The 22,421-nt window shown below is 34.7% G+C and overlaps 1 protein-coding gene across 1 annotated transcript in view; it reads right to left on the minus strand.

The window, feature by feature from the left end:
- SOS2 (SOS Ras/Rho guanine nucleotide exchange factor 2) overlaps window positions 1-22,421 on the minus strand; it is a 79,673-nt gene that overhangs the window by 35,598 nt on the left and 21,654 nt on the right. Inside the window, exons 3-8 of the mRNA XM_080808227.1 lie at window positions 21,277-21,408; window positions 19,983-20,147; window positions 16,141-16,344; window positions 12,893-13,036; window positions 9,293-9,403; window positions 5,726-5,824 (exon numbers count right to left, since the gene is read on the minus strand). Of these exons, the coding sequence (XP_080664353.1) occupies window positions 5,726-5,824; window positions 9,293-9,403; window positions 12,893-13,036; window positions 16,141-16,344; window positions 19,983-20,147; window positions 21,277-21,408 (855 nt within the window). The remainder of the gene's footprint in view (window positions 1-5,725; window positions 5,825-9,292; window positions 9,404-12,892; window positions 13,037-16,140; window positions 16,345-19,982; window positions 20,148-21,276; window positions 21,409-22,421) is intronic.

Genomic DNA, 22,421 nt, shown 5'->3' on the forward strand with positions numbered 1-22,421 from the left:
GTATTTATTATGTAGCAAAGTATTTCTTTTTTTTTTTTTTTTTTTTTTTTTTTAAAGATTTTATTTATTTCTTTGACAGACAGAGATCACAAGCAGGCAGAGAGGCAGGCAGAGAGAGAGAGGAGGAAGCAGGCTCCCTGCTGAGCAGAGAGCCCGATGCGGGGCTCGATCCCAGGACCCCGAGATCATGACCTGAGCCGAAGGCAGCAGTTTAACCCACTGAGCCACCCAGGTGCCCCAGTAGCAAAGTATTTCTTGTAGTCTTTTTCAATAGCCAGAACATTAATTTCAACAGAGATTATCTCAAGCTTTTTTTTTTTTTTAAAGATTTTATTTATTTATTTGAGAGAGAGAGAGTGAGAGACAGCGAGAGGGGATTACAAGCGGGGGTAGTGGGAGAGGGAGAAGCAGGCTTCCCGCTGAGCCGGAGCCCAACGTGGGGCTTGATCTCAGGACCATAGGATCACGACCCAAGCCAAAGGCAGACGCTTAGCAACTGAGCCACTAGGCACCCCAAGTTTTTTTTTTAATCTATTTATTTGAGAGAAAGAGAGAGAGAGCAGGGGGAGGGACAGAGAGAATCCCAAGCAGACACCCCGCTGGATAACTTCTCTTGAGAGGAGAATTTCTATTCCTTCCACGACTAAATTTCCAAGGAATGACCAGAGAATTAAAGAGTATTACTTGAGGGACACCTGGACAGTTTGGTCAGTTAAGCAACAGACTCTTGGTCTCAGCTCAGGTCATAATCTCAGGGTTCTGGCATCAAGCCAGGGTGGGGGGACCCTAACACTCAGTAGGGAGTCGGCTTCGGATTCTTTCCTTCTGCCTCTCCCACCACACACACACTCTCTCAAATAATAAATAAACAAATCTTAAAAAAGAAAAAAATAATGTTAATTGGCCTTGAATACATCAATTCTGAACTGGGACCAGATATGTCTTTACCAACCAAAGGATTAAGGATATGTTGGAATATAAGAAGTATATTATAAAGTCACTTACAAATCAGGAAATGGATTGGTTTTTTCTTGTTCCTCTTACATAAGGATTAAATATACCTCAAGAAAAAAAATCTACAATTTATCTGAGGAAAAAAAAACATAAAATGAAAGTACTTTGTGATCAACTTCAGAAGGATTAAATTTGAGGGGTGCCTAGATGGCACAGTAGGTTGAGCACCTGACTCCTGGTTTCGGCTCAGGTTATGATCTCACAGTAGTGAGATGGAGCCCCTAGTCGGGCTCTGTGCACTCAGTGCAGAATCTGCTTGGGTTTCTTTCTCCCTCTGCCTCTATCCTTCCATGCTCTCGCTTGTTCTCTCTCTAAAATAAATAAGTCTTCTTTTAAAAAGGAGTGAATTTGGAAAAAAAAAAAAAAGAAATATATTATCCATAAGATGAACTTTAATACTGCTATGAATAACAACCCAACAACGTACTATAAGATAATTTCAAGTAAACAATAGGTAATACACTATAATTTCTCATTACGTAGTTATTTTTCTATCTTTTTATCATAAATTCTGGTTCTGGGAAATAAAACCTGAATAATATTTAAATGCTATGTCCACAAATAAATCTTCTTGGCATATGACTGAAACAAATACTTCAGATTGAAACGGCTTAAAACTGCTCCAGGATCGTACTTTCTACTCCCTAAGGAATGTGACACTCTTAAGTTACACTGGTACAGCCTTCTTTCTTACAGTTCTCATCCAAAGTAAGCTTAACATGAAATAAAATTTCTTTTGGATGAGTACTTGAGCCAAAGAATATCACAAAAGGCAATCTACAGAAATGGAAGAAAATATTGCAACTGATACATATAATAAAGTATTAATATCCAGACTGTATAAGGAACTCCTACAACACAACAACAAAAACACAAACAACCCCCCAAATAGCACAGGGCTTATTTTTCCCAGGAATTTACACAAATGATTAACAAGCATATGAAAAGATGCTCACCATCACTAATCATTAGAGAAATGCAAATCAAAACCACAATGAAATACCACCTCACATCCAGCAGGACGGCTACTAACAAAACCCAAAGATATATAAAATATCAAGTGTTGATGAGGATGTAGAGAAACTGGAATGTTTGTGCATTGCTGGTAGAGATATCAAATGATATAGATATCAAATGATAGAATGATATGGAATAAAGTATGGTGTTTCCTCAAAAAATTAAAAATAGAATTACCATCTGATTCAGCAATTCCATTTCTATCCAACAGAACTGAAAGCAGGCTCTTGAGGAGATATTTGTATACCCACAGCAGCATAATTTAGAATACCCAGGAAGTAGAAGCAATCCAAATGTCAAGTCATACTGGCTGCATAACAATATATCTAACACTACTGAAGAGTGTACTTAAAATGGCTAAGAGGTGAAGTTTCATGTTATACGTATTTTACAATTACAAATTAATGTTTTAAAAAACCAACAGTATCACAGTAAGAACAAATTTAAGAGTAGAAAGTAGCTTCTCATCCTCCCATGTAATAATCTGTTTAGCTTGTGTCTAGAATTAGTTCTTATTCCAGTGTTTTTCAAACTGCATGTCATAATCCATTAGGGGATCATAATCCTTTTTATTTTTTTTTTTTTTTTTTTTTTTCATAATCCTTTTTAAAAGAAAGAAATGGAATAGAATAGAAACAGCAGATACTGCAGGAAATGGTAAGTAGCATTTCATGAAAGTTTTTCTTTCATATATATACGTGTGTGTGTATATATATGTACACACACAGCATGAAGTTAAATGCCTTTCTTACTATGGATTATTCCCATTATATAACATAAGGACTGATTCCCAAGGACAATAAATGGTAACAACTGGACCACATTCTAGAATATTTAGACCCTTTTGATCTCACTAATTGAGTTTTATGCTTACAGAGAACCAGTAATATATGTTTCCAAATATGTTTATGCGAGTTGTGCTTATCATGTAATTATGTAATTTAATTACTCATTATATAAGTAAAAGAAGTAAGAGTATAAAAGGAGATATTTATAGGGGCACCTGGGTGGCTCAGTTGGTTAAGCAACTGACTGGATTTCAGCTCACATCATGCATCATCTTAGGGTCATGAGACTGAGCTCCATGTTCAACTCTGCCCTCAGAGTGGAGTCTACATGAGATTCTCTCTCCTCCCTCCTTCTGTCTCAAAGTCTGTTCCTGCTCTTTCTAAAATAAATAAAATAAAATCTTTTTTTTTTTAAAAGAAGATATTTATATGAAAACTCAAGTCATTTTAAAGGCAAGCTCCATTAAAAAGGTATAAGGAAGATACTATGAAAGATTTGGAAGAATTATAAGAACCTAGGTTTGTGCACTCAAGCTGTTTTTATAAACATCTCCAAACTCATGTACCACCTAAAAAGAAATGGAAAACAGAAATCACAGAAGATAATTTTTGTGATGTACGTAAGAAAGATTCATGTTCAAAGAAAAGATTTTACAAGTCAACATATTAGCACATAAATATATATAAGTCAACAGATAAGCACATAAATACATATAAATGTTGATCTATAGGGGTTTTGTGGTTATTTAAATAAAATGTGTATAATATTTTTGATGATTTTTAAAAGATTTATTTATTTGGGAGAGAGTGCATGCGAGGTGGGGGAGGGGCAGAGGGAGAGCAAATGCTCAAGCAGACTCCACACAGTGCAGAGCCCAACATGGGGCTCGATCCCATGACCCTAAGATCATGATCTGAGGTGAAATCAAGAGTGGCTGCTTAACTGAGTGAGCCACCCAGGCATCCTGATTCTTTATTTTAATTAGCTGACCAACTCTACTAGTCCCAGTTACAATGGTTAAGAGAAGATGGAGTCTAGTGATTAACTGGTAGCAAAGTAGCTAAGGCCTCAGGATGAGTTAGGCCATCATGGTTAATGCCCTGATCTCAGATGCAGACATAGTAGCTTTAAGATCAACCTTGAAGATTTTAAAAGCCAATCATCCAGACAGGGTAAAAAATAAGCTTCAATTAAAAAGTCAAACCAGAATTTTTAAATGTTGACAAATATTTGAAGGCAATTTTAAGTCTAATGATAGGACTTCCAATTAGACGTGAATACTACCAAAAAAATTACAGAAATCCAAACATACATCTGGGGCAGCCAATTTATTATTCATATGAAGACTGCAATCATTTTTATGAGTTCTTTATGGATTCATGAGTTCCCACAGAGATATTCAGAATCAAGTTGTTCATCTACTTGTGCTCAAAAGCTAGTGAGCTTCAGCATCACATATTATGGGTAATAAGACTTAATAAAAGAATTCTTGAGATAGCTATTCATTAGAAATCAGCAAATGAGGGGCGCCTGGGTTAACCCACTGTACAGTGGGTTAAGCCTCTGCCTTCGGCTCGGATCATGATCTCAGGGTCCTGGAATCAAGCCCAACACTGGGCTCTCTGCTCGGCAAGAGCCTGCTTCCCCCTCTCCCTCTGCCTGCCTCTCTGCCTACTTGTGATCTCTCTTTGTGTGTCAAATAAATAAATAAAATCTTTAAAAAAAAAAGAAAAGAAAAAGAAATCACCAAATGAATTCCTTGCCTAAGTGCCTACAGGATACAGAGTTATTCTGGCTTTAACATTATTACTAATGAGTTAGATGGAAAAAAAATCTGAACAGGTTGTCTAAACCAACAACTCGGTACTCTAAAGGAGAAGTACAAAATACTCAGGCAGAAGGCTGTCTAGCTTCTAAAAAGCAATTTTAAAAGTTGCAGAAGAAAATTTTACTGAACAAAATATTTTGAAATTATGGGGCACCTGGATGGCTCGGTAGGTTAAGCATCCAACTCTTGATTTTGGCTAAGGTCATGATCTCAGGGTCGTGGGACTGAGCCCCACGTTGCAGTCTATGCTCAGCATGGAGTCTGCTTATCCCTCTCCCTCGGCTCCTTCCCGCCCTTGCGCTTGCTCTCTTTCTCTCAAGTAAATAAATACAATCTTTAATAAATAAATAAATACATAAATACATACATAAAAAGAGTTCAAGTTTTAACATAGTTTTTTGTTAGCTGTTGCTTTTGTTAGGGTCCTAGCTAAGAGAGGAAGAATACTATACTGCACGGTAAAAAAAAAAAAAAAAAAAAAAAGTCAACTTTAAAAGTGCTTTTCTTAATAGGTTAAAACAAGATGGAAATTTAGACCAATGTTATACATAGAAGTTATCAATTACTTCCATAAGAGTTAAATCACTGTTACTGTGTATCTTCAAAAAGTAATAAGAAAGTAGTCTATGTTATGTTAGTACTTTGAAATTCTATATTATGAAATGACAGATAGACATTATTTTCCTCTACCTACCCTTGGAAATGATATGAAAACAAAAAATATAGGCTCTTCTCCATGGAAAAGAAGATAGACATTTAAGATATTTTATTTTTATGAATAAAAAGTATTAAAAATAATATGACCAGATCAAAAACTAGTTCTTGGGGTACCTGGGTGGCTCAGTCAGTTAACATCTGCCTTCTGCTCAGGTCATGACCCCAGGGTCCTTGGATTGAGCCCTACACTGGGATCCCTGTTCCTCCAGGAGCCTGCTTCTCCCTCTGCGTCTGCCCTCCCCCTTGCTCATACTTAGTTTCTCTCTCTCTCAAATAAATAAAATCTTTAAAAAAAAAAAAAACCTTGTTCTTAAGTCTCATAAATGCAAGTACTTTTGGCTCAGGAAGGCTTCACCTTACCTTTAATAATTCAAAATAGTGCCAACAATGATAAACAGGCACCAGCATAAGGCGTGGAAGGACATAACGAACTGCCTCTTTAAAACCATCAGCAATGGACTGCAAAGCAAAAAGATACAACTGTATATCTCTGGTATCAAGAATATATAATAGCAATGCCTAACAGAAATGCCTTATAAAAATACAAGATACAGACTTAACCAAAACTATAACAGAAAGCATGTTCTACATGGAAATTAAAGTGCTATAAAATGAAGGTTTTTTTCCTCCTTTAAGTATTAGACAGACACATACATTTCTTCATCTCTTAATACAGCAAAAGTAACTTTCACAGCAGTCCTACACAACTTTTCTTCAAAAGCATTTGCTTCCCCATGCCCTGAAAAAATTTTGAAAGCTATGCACTCTCTTGTATATTTGAAATGTTTTAAGTTTAAGTGGTTATGAAGGATGTACCTTTTGGGATATTGTATATCGTAGATGTGACTTAAATATGTTTCACAAATGCTTAAATAAACTTCAGATTTAGCTTATTTATTTCATGAAAAATACTTGTCATATAACTACATTGACAAAGCCAATCTTCACTGTCAAAATAAAGAGCTAGATCAAACAATTTCTGCACAAAGTCTAACTTCATTCTTAAAGTCAAACATACATGTTGTTAATGTCACAGTTCGAAGTACAGGAAGCATCTGGAAGAATCTCTAACTGCTTCTAACACCATATCCCAGTATGAGAACTTCACAAGCCTCCCCTCTCCTTTATTCTAATGTCCGATGAATGATGGGGTACTTTCTAAAATAATTAATATTAACTCTTGTAAATGATCTCACTTTTTAATTAGTTTGATATGACATGACATTTTAGCTACTACAAGTTTTTATTTTTAACACAATTACCCTATCTCCTGCTTTTAAAAATCCTTTTGCTTTGCACTCAATGAACTCTCCTTCAAGAGCAAAAGGTTTTTGTTCCCCCTGGCTGGGACCCTGCAGGTTTTTATAACTTGGATCAATGCATAATGGGAAATTCAATATGGCAAGGCATAATGCATAAGAGAAGTTGAAAAAGAGAATACAAAAACACAAACAAGGTAGCAGCCAGGCTAGAAACTGATTCCCTTATGACTGTCTGTGCCCTTCTATCACCTGAAAAATCTTAGTGTACAGCTAGGGGTAGGTGTACCCCAGTTCTGAAAACTAATTATCTGTAGAATAAATGATTTCCCAAAATTTGAGGGATTTAAAAGTTATTCATGTTGATTTTAAATGTCAACAGGTTGACTTATTTAAACGGTTATTTCTCCTCATCAGATAAATAGAGACAACACCAATATATGTGGAAAGAATCTCATATGTTACTTCTTAAAAGTATCCTCACAGGCAAACACTCCCATAATTCTCATAAATTGTCAACTGAAGTTAAATTATAATTTGTTCAACAGACCTATTACAATTATATGCTTAGTCAACTTATTTTCCTAACGATTAATTTCTTTCTTCATATAATGAAAGATAGTGATGTGAATCACCCAATATATTTTTATATATTTTATATATAATGCTTTACCTGGAACCAAGATGGAACTTTAAAATTAAGTCTATAAGATCAGCTATTTTGTTAACTGGCACTGAAATGGCTACTAAAGTGTATCCTAAAGTGCTAATGCAATGTGTATTTATAGTGAAGAACTATAAATAAAACAAGTTAATGAGTATTTTAATATACGCCAAATGTGCTTAGTGTACTCCCACTTGATTTTCACAAAAACCATAACAGATATACATTATCATCATGTCAAAATTAGCAAACTAAGTCTCAGAGGTTAAGTGACTTGCTCAGGATACCACAATTATTGATTGGCCCAAAGGCAGAAGTTCTGACTCCTAAGCTAATATTCTTAGAGTGCACTACATATTTCTGAAGAAGTTTTTTGTTTTATGCTTTTTTAATGAAGCATTACCTTCTTCACCTTACCCTGAATAGATCTTTGTAAAGTTAATACAGTACAAGTGAGTTTGGCATGAAAAGGGATTTTATTTAAGTCTTTAAATTTCACTGTATATCTGGAGCCACAGTTAAATAATTGAGTCCAAAAACATTCAAATCCCACAGTAAGAATTCCTAATAAAATAGGAATGAAACAAATGTTGTGAGTACTTTTAATGATTATGCAAAGATCTTACAGGTATACTGTCCCATTTAACTAACACTTACTTTATGGTTTATATGAACATATAGGATTTAGCTTAAGAAAATTATTTCTTCATTGAAGTAAGTTTTGAAAATTAGGTTAATTTTATTCCAAGTTGACAAGTTACTGAATATAGCAGAAGACAATAATGGGAATTTACAGTAAAGAAGGCAGGGAAAATACTTGTGGGATATCGAAGTGAATTAGTTCAAAGGGAACTTGGTTATATGAAAGTGTATACACACACACACAGTGCTCATAAGAGTGTTATGGCTTGAAAATACAAATAGGAAGTCACCAGCATACAAGCAGCAGCTAAAGCAGAATGTACAGATAAAGTCACTCAAGGAGAGTACAGGGGGGCAGAAAAGGAGGGGCTGATAACTGAAGCTGAAAAACATCTGCAATTATGGAGACTAAGAAGAAATTAAAGAAGATCAAAATTAGGAGGAAGTATCATGGGAGCCAAAAGGACAAGGAGGGAACAAACAAACAGTACAGGCATAAACAGGAAATCAAAATATCCACTGGACTTGGCAATTAAGCTCATTTTCAAGGGCAGCTTTTAGTGTTCTATCCTGATCAGAATACAGACAGTAGCAGTTTGATAAAGAAGGGTAAAAAGTAATATGAAGATAATTGGCTAAAAACAAAAAAAAAATGAAAGGGGCAACGGCTAGAGCGAAAAAAGTTTTGTTTATTTATTTGCTGGTTTTAGGACAATAAAGACCATATTTACATGCTAAGGGAAGAGAGCTCGTCTAGATGTAGAATGTTTCTACAGCAGTAAAAAGTCAAGGATCTATGCCAGTGTAACTAACCTTTGCTAACTGCTGAAAGGGTAAAAATGTAATTCTGTCTCTTCACTTTCTTTCATTTTATCTAACTGCATTACTGAATCAATTAACTTGTATAGTCCCCATTAATATCTCCTTTAAATTACAGGCCTGGTAGAGAAGTCAGTATGGGTATTACATGACAATATTCTCCAGTCTTTATGATTTCTGTTCCTGCTCCTGTAGGGAGTAAGATCCTGAAAGAACTCTGCATATTAATTTCTATATCCCAGATCTAGAATGTGCCAGATTCTTGTAGTCAATCAGTATGTGTAATAATATTCTATAAAAGATTTCTACATTTAGGACAGACTGATAGAAATTGAAACAAAAAAACAGAAGACAATCTAAAACAAGCTTACAATGAACAGATTTTGAAGGACTGGTGAATTAGTTCTTTATGTGCTTTATGAAAGGATTCCAGGACTTACAAATGTTGAAGAATAAGATGGTGAGTTATTTCTTTGGTTGCTTTATAAAAACAAAACAAAACAAAACAAAACAAAAAAAACCAAACATTCAATTTAAGTTTACCTGGAAGTGTAGAGCCACTGCAGGTCTGGCCATCAGCTTACTGAAATGTTCATTAAATTTTGGAGAAAGAATGTCCTGTGATAATGTTTCATAAGGATCAAATGCTTGCTCCTATTTTTTTTTAAAAAAGGAGAATGTGTTAGGTTTAAAAGAACATCTTTTCTACTAATATGGCAGATTATCTAATAGTAAATTTTTATTCAAGTTCTCAACTAGGTTTCAAAACTTTTTGGGGACAAACAATAACTAGGAAATTTTCTTAAATGTATGTAATGATCTTGAATGATACACGATCTTAAAACAGGTCACTGAATTTGCAGCCATAAGTTATCAAACTATTAAAATGCTTATCCACATTTACTTGCAGTAAATGAAGAGTATTTATTAGTAAAACAAGGTTGGGATTTGAAATTTCAGTTAGGCTTACCTAGGTTAAAGTGAGTTTATACCTAAGACACTCTACAAGGAAGCAAAACCTGGTACTACTATTTTATCCACTCTACACTTTTCAAAATTAGAAAAAGAAAGCAAAGACTAATACATAGTAAAATAACAAGACAGAAATTGTCCATATTTGTAAATGTTTGTATTTCAATAAATTTCTATTACTTGACAATAATCAATATTTCCAGTGTTTAGTTATAACTAAGAGACTTGTTTCATATTTGTATTTTAAAAATACAGTTATGTTTTTCAGAAAATAACAAGTATTGGCGAGGATGAGAGAAATTGAAATCCTCATCCACTGGCAGTGGAAATATAAAATGGTGTAGCTCCTGTGGAAAACAGTTTGACAGTTCCTCGAAAAGCTAATCAAAGAATTACCCCATGAATCAGCAATTCTACTACTGGACATATAATCCAAAAGAATTCAAAACAGAGACTCAAACAGATATTTGTATGCCAATGTTCACTACAGCATTATTCACAACAGCCAAAAGATGGAAACACCATGTGTCCATCATCAAATAAATGGACAAACAAAACGTGATACAGACATACAATGGAATATTACTTAGCCATAGGAAGGGATGAAATTCTGATACATGCTGTGATGGATGAAACCTGAGAACATGTTAAGTGAAATAAGCAGACACAAAAGAATATTGCTAGGATTCCACTTATATCAAGTATCTATTTTCATACAGACAGGAAGTAGATTAGAGGTTACCAGGAGGTTACCAGGAGAGAGGGAATAATAGGGAGTTACTGCTTAATGAGTACAGAGTTTCTGTTTGGGGTGATAAAAAGGTTTTAGAAAAAGACAGCAGTTGTATGGTTGTATAATATTGTGAATTTAATCAATGCCACTGAATTATATACTTAAAAATGGTTAAAATGGCAAATCTTATATAAAGTATATTTTAGCACAGTAACAAAATAAAAATTAAAAAATACACTGTTTTTGAACCATGATATCTTTAAAAGAACAGCAACCAACCAGGCTACAGATTAATATGCTAAGATATCACAATATAAAAACTTGCTAATAAAAATTAAGGCTGAATATTTTGCTTAGGTATCAGTAAACAAATACTTTTCTACTATCAGTTTAATTGTCTCAAATGATGTAATAAAAGTGATCTATATTTTCAAAAAAATATAGGCGAAGATTGTAACATTAGAAAATCTTTTACATGAAAACTAAAGAAAGCACTTTTTTTGTTGTTGTTGCCATTTTCCAACAGCAATAAAAATGGCCGATGAATATACAAAGATGTTCAACATTAGTTTTAAAAACAAAAGCTTTTCCCCCCCTCACTAAACTGGCAAAAATGAATAGAATAACAACTAGAGTTATGGGAAAAAGAGCAGTATCTATTAGAGCTTATTTGGAAGTAAATTTGGTAAAATGTTTTGAAGTTCTAAAAATGTCCTCTCTTTAATACTACATTTCCACTTCTAGGAATATATCCTAAAATAATTATTAGACTATGAAGACAGTATAAATATATTTGTTGTAATATTGTTTACAATTACAAAAAATGGAAACAACCTAAATATTCATTTAATAGTAAGGAGTTAAAATATGTTATGGTGTCTCCATATAACATGGTACTGATTCAGACTTAAAAAACAGTGTGAGGGGGTGGGTGAAATAGGTGAAGGGAATTAGAGGTACAAACCTCTAGTAAGTAAATCACAGGGATGAAAGTACAGCATAGGTAATATAGTCAACAACACTGATAATGTTGTATGGTGACAGAAAACTATACATTTGGCAATGAACACTGTGTAAAGTACAGAATTGCTGAATTTCTGTTACACACCTGAAACTAATATAACATTGTGTGTCAACTAAACTTCAACTGATATAATAAAAAAAAACGTGTGGAAGTCTTTTTATTAACATGGAAAATGTTCATGATATATTAAGAATATGAGACGGGTGCCTGAGTGGCTTAGTGGGTTAAGCCTCTGCCTTTGGCTTAGGTCATGGTCTCAGGGTCCTGGGATCAAGCCCCGAGTCAGGCTCTCTGCTCAAAGGGGAGCTTGCTTCCCCCTCTCTCTCTGCCTGTCTCTACCTACTAGTGATCTCTCTCTCTGTCAAATAAATAAATAAAATCTTTAGGAAAAAAAAAAAGGAAAAAATAGTAACAGTCTGTTTTTGTATCTATATATAGAAAAATATTTTTAAGGATTAAATAATATATGTTGGGGTGCCTGGGTGGCTCAGTCGGTTAAGTGGCTGCCTTCAGCTCAGGTCATGATCCCAGGGTCCTGGGATCGAACCCCGCATGAGGCTCCCTGCTCAGTGGAGAGCCTCCTTCTCCTTCTCCCTCTGCCTGCTGCTCTGCCTACTTGTGCTCTCTCTCTCTCTGTCAAATAAATAAAATCTTTAAATAATAATAATAGTAATAATAATAATAATATATGTTGTATGGGGCACCTGGGTGGCTCAGTGGGTTAAAGCCTCTACCTTTGGCTCAGGTCATGATCTCGGGGTCCTGGGATCAAGCCCCACATCGGACTCTCTGCTTGGCGGGGAGCCTGTTTCCCCCTCTCCCTCTGCCTGCCTCTCTGCCTGCTTGTGATCTCTCTCTCTGTGTCAAATAAATAAATAAAATCTTTAAAAATAATAATAATATATGTTGTAAAGATAAGTTATCTCTGGGTGTTGTGAAATCGAGTGACTTTCATTTTATACTTGCCTCTATTTTTCTGAATATTTTTACAATGAGCTATATTATTTTTATAATCATCACTTAAAAGACAAAATGATTTTCACCTTGGGAAAAAAATTAAAATATAAACCTCCTTTTCAATTTTTGGAAATTAAAACCAAAATCTACAAAAGCTAAACAGCTACAGTCAAAAGAATCTATTTTCTTTCACCTTAAATGCGTGTGCCATTAAAAAAAGTCCTAAATGTTACTACCCAACCAACTTTCACTATAAATATTATCATAAATATACTATAAAATAAGTGTCACTAAAAATATAGACAATGTAATTTCAGTTTCGTACTGGTTCAATCTTAAGTATTGTTTTATAGCAGTCAGGCACATCCTCTAATTTTCACAGAGAATATCTTACTAAATTTTTTAATACACTATCTAAAACTTCAATGAGAATTACAAAATAGTTTTGTAAACTTACTTCTGCCAAATCTTCAAAACAGCTTCCAGCTAATGGATGAGGACTGCTTTCATCAGTCATTTCAACTGTGTCTTCAATCAAACCTAAAAGTTTCACAGTTAATTCATGTATATCTGAAATGTTACTGAAAATCCTGTCAATATCCTGAAAAAAAGAGAAGTTAAGACATGTGAGGTTGAAATAGTTTAACAATTACTAAATATAAGTAATATAAGTGTTAAGGGTGCATTTTCATCCAACTGCATACTAATATATTCCAAGGCATATATTCTATAACAAAGCATAAGTCCATCATGAATATAAAAGCAAAATTTAAAAAAACTTCTGGATTACACACACAGTAAATTTACTGGGAAATACAGATTGCAGATAGTTTTGTTCAATAATTCTACAATCTCCTATAGTGAATAAATCTAAGCAACTCTTTATATAGAGAATCCTGACATTTGAGTATTTTAAAATTGGCTAAAAGGAAAAAACCTTGATCAAGGTCTTACAGAGCTAGTTAACAAAAGCTGGGTTCAAAATGAAGACATGACTCCTAATCCAAATACAATCAAGTTTCATAATTTGTGAACTTTCTCCTAAATTTGAAGACAAATTAAGACTTAATTCAAACTTCCTGCAAGCTGGTGCAACCACTCTGGAAAACAGTGTGGAGGTTCCTCAAAAAACTGAAAATAGAGCTACCCTACGACCCAGCAATTGCGCTACTGGGTATATATCCTAAAGATACAAATGTGGTGCTCCAAAGGGGCATGTGCACCCGAATGTTTATAGCAGCAATGTCCACAATAGCCAAACTGTGGAAAGAGCCTAGATGTCCATCAACAGATGAATGGATAAAGAAGATGTGGTATATATACACAATGGAATACTATGTAGCCATCAAAAGACATGAAATCTTGCCATTTGCGAGGACGTGGATGGAACTAGAGGGTATCATGCTTAGCGAAATAAGTCAATCGGAGAAAGACAACTATCATATGATCTCTTTGATATGAGGAAGTGGAGATGCAAGGTGGGGGGGGTTGGGGGAGGTAGGAAAAGAAAAAAATGAAAAGATGGGATTGGGAGGGAGACAAACCATAAAAGACTCAATCTCAAGAAACAGACTGAGGGTTGCTGGGGGGCGGGGGGATGGGAGAGGGTGGTGGGGAAATAGACATTGGGGAGGGTATGTGCTATGATGAGTGCTGTGAAATGTGTAAACCTGGCGATTCACAGACCTGTACCCCTGGGGATAAAAATACATTATACGTTTATTAAAATAAAAAAATTAAAAGAAAAAAAAGACTTAATTCAAACTTCCATGTGTGAATTACCTCTGAATTAAGAAATGTTAAGTCTTCTGGACACAGACTATTATGACTGATTATGCAGATTATGGTTAAATATCATCACTCTTCTACCTTGTAATGGAAACATTACATGCTATGGAACATGACAGACCTGAGCATGGATCTTGGCCCCACACCTGTTAAATAAATGACTCTGGAGTAGGTCACTTACTGTGTTTCAGGCACTATTATAAGTACTTGGCATGTAATCTCCTAACAGCCTTATTAGATAGGCACTATGATCATCCTCATTTTTACAAATGAGGAAACCAGCTCAGAGCAGTTAAGTAATTTGCTCAAGGTCACACAGCTGGTCTATTACATTCATTCATAAGGTTCCTAGTAGGATTAAATGAGATGATTTCTACAAACTGCTCTTGGCATATATTAGGTTCTCCACAAACGTGAGCTTCTTGAAGACAAAGGGGTAGGGCCTAAAGGAGTAAATTAAGATTAGTTTTAAGTCACTCATTGCTTTATCAAATATTTGCTGAGTACTATGCTCTGATCTCAGATGGTCTTTACCTCAAAAGTTTACAGTATTTTGAGACTAAAAATTACAGTAGAAAAAAATACAGTAAATATAGTGAATCCGTATCGAAATGCTAAAAAAAACTAAAAAAGATAAAATATAAAGAGAAAAAAGGAATTCCCTCTTTCTCTTAACCCTTCAGTATCATGACAGAAATTTTCTGCCAAATCAGCACTATCAATGAGAAGAGATCCCATAAAAATTAATTCCTGAGGAATGAAAACTAATGGGGCAAAGAAGATAAAATAAGCTACCAGTATCTGCTAGGTATTTATTTTTAGAACCAGTTATACTGTGGTATAAAAAACTCAAGTTCAAGATCAACCTCTGTAACTAACCTACCAAGTCATAATCATTTTGTGTCAATTTCCTCATCTCAGTGAGGTAGAGATATTAATACCTGTCTTATCTATCTCAGAGGAGTGTTATAAGGGTCACATAAAACAGACAGTACTTTGAAAATGACAAAATGCAATTACTTAAAGCAGTGTGTCCAGTGGGAGCTGCCACAAAACATTAAACTAAACATAAGTACCCCCCCCCCCAAAAAAAAAAGCGAACTAAAAAACCTTACATTATCACTGAAACTCATGTTTTGGAAAAGAATCAAAGAGGCTAAATCACTTCCTAATCTTAAACACTCAGCCAGCTGTGTCTGCACATTCACTCATGTAATAGTTATTTGGGGGAGGAAGTCAGGAGGTAGAAAAAAGGCTGAGTACTTAAAGTGAAGGGCAGACACAGACATCTAAGGAAAAATAAGTCATGGGATGAAGGAAGGAAAGGAAAAAAAAAAAAAACCTTTTAAAAAAAGACACTACTTGTCTACCTTTATTCCTTAAGTTGACTTTAGAAGCTACAGTAGTAAGAAAAAAAAGGACAAGGCTCCCATCCTATTTCCCACCACTTCTATCCCATTTTCCAACGGAATAGCTCTGTCTTTGTTTATGTGGCACTCTGCATAAACTTCTTAAAAAGTTCCACTGTTAAAACTTTAAGCCACTGCCTTAAAGTACTTACCAAAACACATGAAAAAAGTATTAAGTCTCTCTTTTCTAGACCATACATCTTTTTCACTATGTGAAAACGAATGATTATAAACCTCAAATCTTGCATAGCAGAATTATTTCATTCCCATGTAGTCCCTCTTTCTAATCAGGGCAGCTGTGTGCACTTGTGTCTAACTTTCACTGTCATGCCCTTAATGTGGAACAATTCACATATTTTTAAAACTATAAATACTACATAATAGAATATTTTTGCTTATATACTCCAAATATAAAAAGTTCTTATTTATGATTTTAAGCTGTTATTTAACTTTGGTTACATAGAATTTCAATTTGGTACATAGAATTTCAAACCAAAAAGGTACTTACAGAAGGTTTAAACAGCTTTCTGTCAGAAAGAAAGGCTTCTCGAAACACTTTTATGATCATATTTAGTTCCCGTAGATACTGCCTTTCTTCTGCAATTTCAGTTCTGATAAGGTCATAGTAGTTTAATTCACCTGAAGAACTAGGTTCATCTTCACAGAGAGAAACCAAACCTATATCATCCTGATCAAACATGTCCATCAAAACCTGACAAATATAAATAATACAGAAACTTAAAATGGTCTCAAGATATTTAGAATTAAAACATTACACAATGAGAGTTGTGTGTATTACAAACTAATTTATATAAGAAAATTCAAATAAGAGAAATATGAAAAGTTGAAGGGAAAAAACATTCCAAACTGGATATGCAAAGATAGATAAATATTTATGGAAATAAGATAAACCTAATTTATATAATGTATGTGTGTATGCACATATATGTGTATGTACATACATATGCACACATAAACACACATACATAATTGCAAAAAAGAGCATACCTTTGAAGGACAACAATCTGAGCCAAAATCCTGGTTCAACCACTTACTCACCTGTGATTACAGACAAGTTATTTATGCTTTTTAAAGCAGGTTAAAGCAGGTTCCTTCTATGTAAAATGTAACTGATGAAAAAATTCAATGAGGTAATGTACATAAAATGCATACTACTATGTCTGGCAAAGAGCAGGCATTCAAAGTAGTGGTACTTCCTTGTCCTACTGTAAAGAAAACTATACACACTTGGAGAAAAAGAAAAGGATAATATTGTAGAAGCACATGATAGAACATAGTGTGATGCTTTTCTAATGCATATTGACTATACCAGCAACAGCTATTAAGCAGTTAAAGAAGGTGCCTATACCAGTGCAGGAAGAGAGGACTGTTAGGAGATTGGTTACATACAGGAGAACAGATCAAATAAGAAAATATATTAAGAAAAATGGGAGCCAGATTTCTGTCAGAGAAAAATGGGAGCCAGATTTCTGTCAGAGAAGACATTACAAACATGAACAAAGGGAGGCTAAAATGAACCCTGTGGTATTAGTTTTGGATTGGAGAGATCTGTGAATTCATATAAAGAGAGAGAATTCTTTTTTGGTAGACATAAAGTAGTTCTTGAGTTAGAAGCTTAAGCCTGAGAGAATGGTAAAGCAGCAGATTTCCCAAAATTGTTATACCCACTCAGAAATAGGTCAATAAATACTATCTTCTAAGCAGAACTGAATTACTGCCTGCCTTATAGGTCCATTCCCACCTAAATGTAGGTTGGTGCTAACATACATCACCTAGGTTGGAAAATAAACGACTTGTGAAAGTACACGCCTGTATTAGTTTTCTCAGGCTGCCATAACAACAAAAACATTGATAAGAAATAAATATAGATGTGTTGTATACATATAATGTATATATACACAAATAGTCCCCAAATCTGGCCTCTAGAGACCAGAACATGTACACTGTAATAGCAGTGAGCTTATCTAGCACCCAGATCTTGGTTTCTAAATACCATTCTTCACTAAAAGGAACCTGGAGGTTTTAGAAAATGACTAATCAGGCTTGAGCAGCATGTAAAGAAAAGTTGAACCTGGAACATCTTCTGTCAAAGGAAAGTGTTCAAAGAATGATACAGAGAGAAGCTAACTTGAAGGAACTCCCACTGGCCAGATCTGGGACAATGTGAATTATCAAAATAAGTAATGAAATAATGGAGAGCATATTAAATAAGAATCCATGAGTCTATATTAAAATAAACAAATGAAGAAATTTCAAGTGCAATGAGGAACAAGATATTCACAATCTCAAAATATTCCACAAAATATTTATTAATTACAAAAGGGAAATTAGGCAGAGAAGCCTGGAAAACAACCAGGCTTCAAAGCAGAGAAGCCTGGAAAACAACCAGGCTTCAAAACAGACAAGCCTGGAAAACAGCCCTTAATCAAGTGATCAAAACGAACGTCACCAGTAAAGGGACAAATCAAAACTGCATGCCATGTGAGAAATGCAATGAAAAGAGTACAGCATTACATCTAGGATATTCCTGGCCAAAGATCCATAACCTGAATCTAATGAAGAGAAAATATCAGAAAAAAACTAAAGTAAGGGACTTTGTCTTGTGAAGCCCAATGTGGGGTTTAAATTCACGACCCTGAGATCAAGACCTTAGCCAAATCAAGAGTCGGATACTTAATTGACTGAGCCCCAGTAAGGGACATTTTAAACAATAACTAGTTGTAATCCTCAAAATTATCCAGGCCGCAAAGGTTAAAGAATTATGAGGAACTCTTCTAGACAGAAAGATACATGACTAATTCTGGACTGGATCATTTTGCTATAAAGGACATCACTGGAACAACAGGCAGAACCTGAATGGGGCCTGAAAATTACAGAGTATAATGGATCAAAGTTAATTTCATGGATTTTGATTGTCATACTATGGGTATGCAGAAGAATGTTTTTATTTGTAAACTATGTTGGCAATTTACTCTCAAGTGGTTCAGGGCACAGGGGAATATCTTTTATTGTACCTGCAACTTTTCTAAGGTCTGAGAAAGAAATTTTTTTTTTAAAAGCATGTAATCATAATTTTAGAAGTCAAAATAGAAATATCAAGGAATTTCTACTATGAAATTCAAGTGAAAAAACATCTTTGAGACCAAGACAGACTAGAGCAGATCTCAACCATAACTGCACATCAGAATCACCGGGGATGCTTTCAAAATACACTGAGGTTAGAGTCCTAACCCAGGCCAAGTAAATCAGAACCTCTGGGAGTAAGATGCGAGTATCAGCAGTCTTTCTGGTAGTTCTGATGTACAGTCAAAGTAGAGAACCACTGGCATGTGCCAAGTTCTAGGGGTCATTCACCCTTAGCGGTCTAGTTTAGGCACCTTATCTATGAAATGTTCTCCCCCACGCCAGAGGTGATCACTTTCTCCACTGCATCTTTGGCTTATGATAGTTTTTAATCACACTGTGCTGTAATTATTATATTTTTTTACAATATTTTTACTTCCCACTAAAATGAATTCCTTCTAACACATGGACTGCTGTCTTGTTCAATGCGGTACTGTTAATGCTCAGACAGTGACTGGTACATAGACAGATACCCAAAAATGTTGATTTAAAAAGTAAAAAAAAAGGGGCGCCTGGGTGGCTCAGTGGGTTAAAGCCTCTGCCTTCGGCTCAGGTCATGGTCCTAGGGTCCTGGGATCGAGCCCCGCATCGGGCTCTCTGCTCGGCATAGAGCCTGCTTCCTCCTCCCTCTCTCTCTGCCTGCCTCTCTGCCTACTTGTGATCTCTGTCTGTCAGGTGAATAAATAAAATCTTTAAAAAAAAAAAAAAAGTAAAAAAAAAGTAGAAAGGAAAATAAAGAGATTCAGTTCCTTCCCCCAGAGGCTTATAGGCAGGAATCAACAAGGTAACTTACAAAAAAAGTATCAGAAGCAAGAACACTGGAATTACAGTATTTTGCTCTCTACATGTGCCCCACTGTCTGTGAAACCAAAATATGCTTTTCAAAATTACTTGTACTTAAAAGTACCTGAATGCTCTGTATATATTTTCTTTCTAAAAAGATAAAATTCTAACTATTTTTCTTATGTTGGCTTGAGGCTTTGGATGTTTTTTTCTTGTAGGTAAAAGATTCTTGATGGGATAGGGGGGAGATTCCCATCCTGTCATATGCTGAAAATAACATGGTTTGTCTAAAATGCCAGCATTTTTCTGTCTTCCAACACCAGGAATTATAAAAATTATGAATATCAACATGTATAAGAGAGAGGTCGAGGTGACATATAGTCACTATATTCAAGTTACGTTTAAATACCTTTTAACACTTACCTTATCTGCACACATTGACACTTTAATGTCCTGCTGAGATATTTCATAATGTCGGATATTAAAAACATAATTACCAGCCAACTTCAAAATATCAGCTGAGATATACTCTAGTACAGCCACAATATACAGTGATACCTGATAGTCCACTTTGTACCCTAAAACTTCCTGTGAAAAAAAATAAACAATTTAATTCCCAAAAAATGGCACTGTCAAGTATCATTTAAACACTTAAAAATTTTTTCCAACATTCTTCCTTACAAAGAAATTTCTATAAACCAAATGTCTAAAGTTATAGGTATAACAGGATACAGAATGAGCCACTGGTCCCAGTATCAGGGGCTTTTAAAAAAGACATCTAATCTAACATCTGCCTTTAGTATCAAGGAAGAAGAGATTATTGATTTAATATAGAAATCTTGGCCAGGACTTCACTGAAAACCTCTTAATTAATACTTTATCCAAAACCCATTAGACAAGTATCTGCTATCTTCAAGGACCTATAACCAATATCCCCAAATGACAGTGGTTTGTATTGAGGGGAGGATGTGTGCATATGAGGGGGGAGTTAGGGGGTGTCTTGAAATTGCTACCAAGGGGGCATTCAAATCCACATACATCAAATATTTTCTATAGACCAAATAATATGCCCTAGCCTATTTTTCCAATGCACATAAAAGTATCTATGATAAATACAAATTAATTTAAAAACAGTTCTGAACTCACCATAGCTTTTGACTACATATATATATATATATATATATACACACTTTTTTTTAAAGATTTTATTATTTATGTGACAGAGAGCAGGAGAGAGAGAGAGAGAGAGAGAGAAAGCACAAGTGGGGGAGGGGGAGAGGGAGAAGGAGAAGCAGACTCCCTGCTGAACAGCTCAAAACCAGGACCCTGAGATCATGGCCAGAGCCGAAGGCATACACTTAGCTGACTGAGCCATCCAGGTGCCTCCACAATATATACTTGCCTAACAAGAGGTTGAGAATCAGTCAGGGGTAGTACTCAACAGAAGATACGACAAAGATGTATTACTGCTTATCAATAACTTTTAATATTATTTGAAAGGAAATCCGATTTTATCAGTTATTTTTATTTGTGCACACATTTATATATATATACATATGTATATATGTGTATGCACAAGTACATCCAAGTACACACAAGTACATGCACATACTAACATAGACCATGCTATATAAGTACTATATAAATACACCAATATGTTATTAAGTATTATTCATGACAAAGAACTTCCCAATGTTTAAATTTTTTTTTTTACTACCTTTAATGAAGGATGGATTTTGTCCACAGGCAGTAGGAGAGGATTTCTTCGTTTTCGTTTTTCTATGGCAGATTGTGCATCAGCAATAGCCCACTTATCAATTGGATGAGGAAAGGTCTTTTGAACACGTTCCTGTTCAGATCACAGCAGTACTATTGTTAATAGAAGTGTTCATAATTTTTTCATACAAAACTAAATTTATCATCGTTAATGCTAGCAGATAATAGTGACATAACATGTTCTGATTCCTGTAATAACTAATTATTTTTAAAAAGAATCAACAGGACTCTCAAGATTTTTCCACATAATTCCCATGAGTAAAGAAAAAGGTAAAATTTAAACAGAACACTTTAAGCACAAGCATAATTAAGACGGAATGAGAACTAGGAAAAAGCAGTAACATCAGGAGAGATTAAAACCAGTATGAAATACTCACCGGTGATTTTACAATAAGGTTCCTAGGGTTAAAATTATTTGCCTAGCAGAAACAGTTAACTCATTATTATAAATTATTATACAGCAGTCTCCTTTTGCTAACCTTAGAGCTTCAAATATAGAGAATTTTAAAAAGAAGATGCCATGTACCTCTTAAAGGTTCAAGTAGGTGACAAAGCTCAAAATGGCTTCAGGAAACACATCTGCCAAAAACAATCTAAGCCTTTTAGGTTACTATTATGGCTCTTTTATTTTTTATTTATTTAATTTTTTCTATTATGGCTCTTTTAATCTAAAATTTAACCAGTGGTTGGCATGAATAATGAGAACTAATGATAGGTGAATCAAACTCCAATTTTTAGCAGGACTTCCTGTTTTCTAAAATTATGTTCTCATCATTTAGCATATTTAGCTATTGAGAAGTATGCTTTTTTTTTATACTTAATGTCTTAAGAGTTGAGAGTAAGGAACCAAATGCTTTAATTCCAAGAGTCCCAAAAAATCTTAAGGGCTCAATTACTCCAAATTAAGATTTTCCTTCATACTGGAAGTTGCTGCTTTATTACAGAAACAATTTTCAAAAGAAAGGTAATGTAAACAGTAAAGTACGAAAGTAATTTTTGAAAGCTGTACTGATATGTACTTCTAAAAACCTAAAAATACGCCCATGTAACTGAGCCAAAACAAGTATTTTAGCACTAATTCACATA

This window comes from Martes martes (assembly GCF_963455335.1).
Source record: "Martes martes genome assembly, chromosome: 7".
In the NCBI taxonomy this organism is placed as follows: Eukaryota; Metazoa; Chordata; class Mammalia; order Carnivora; family Mustelidae; genus Martes; species Martes martes.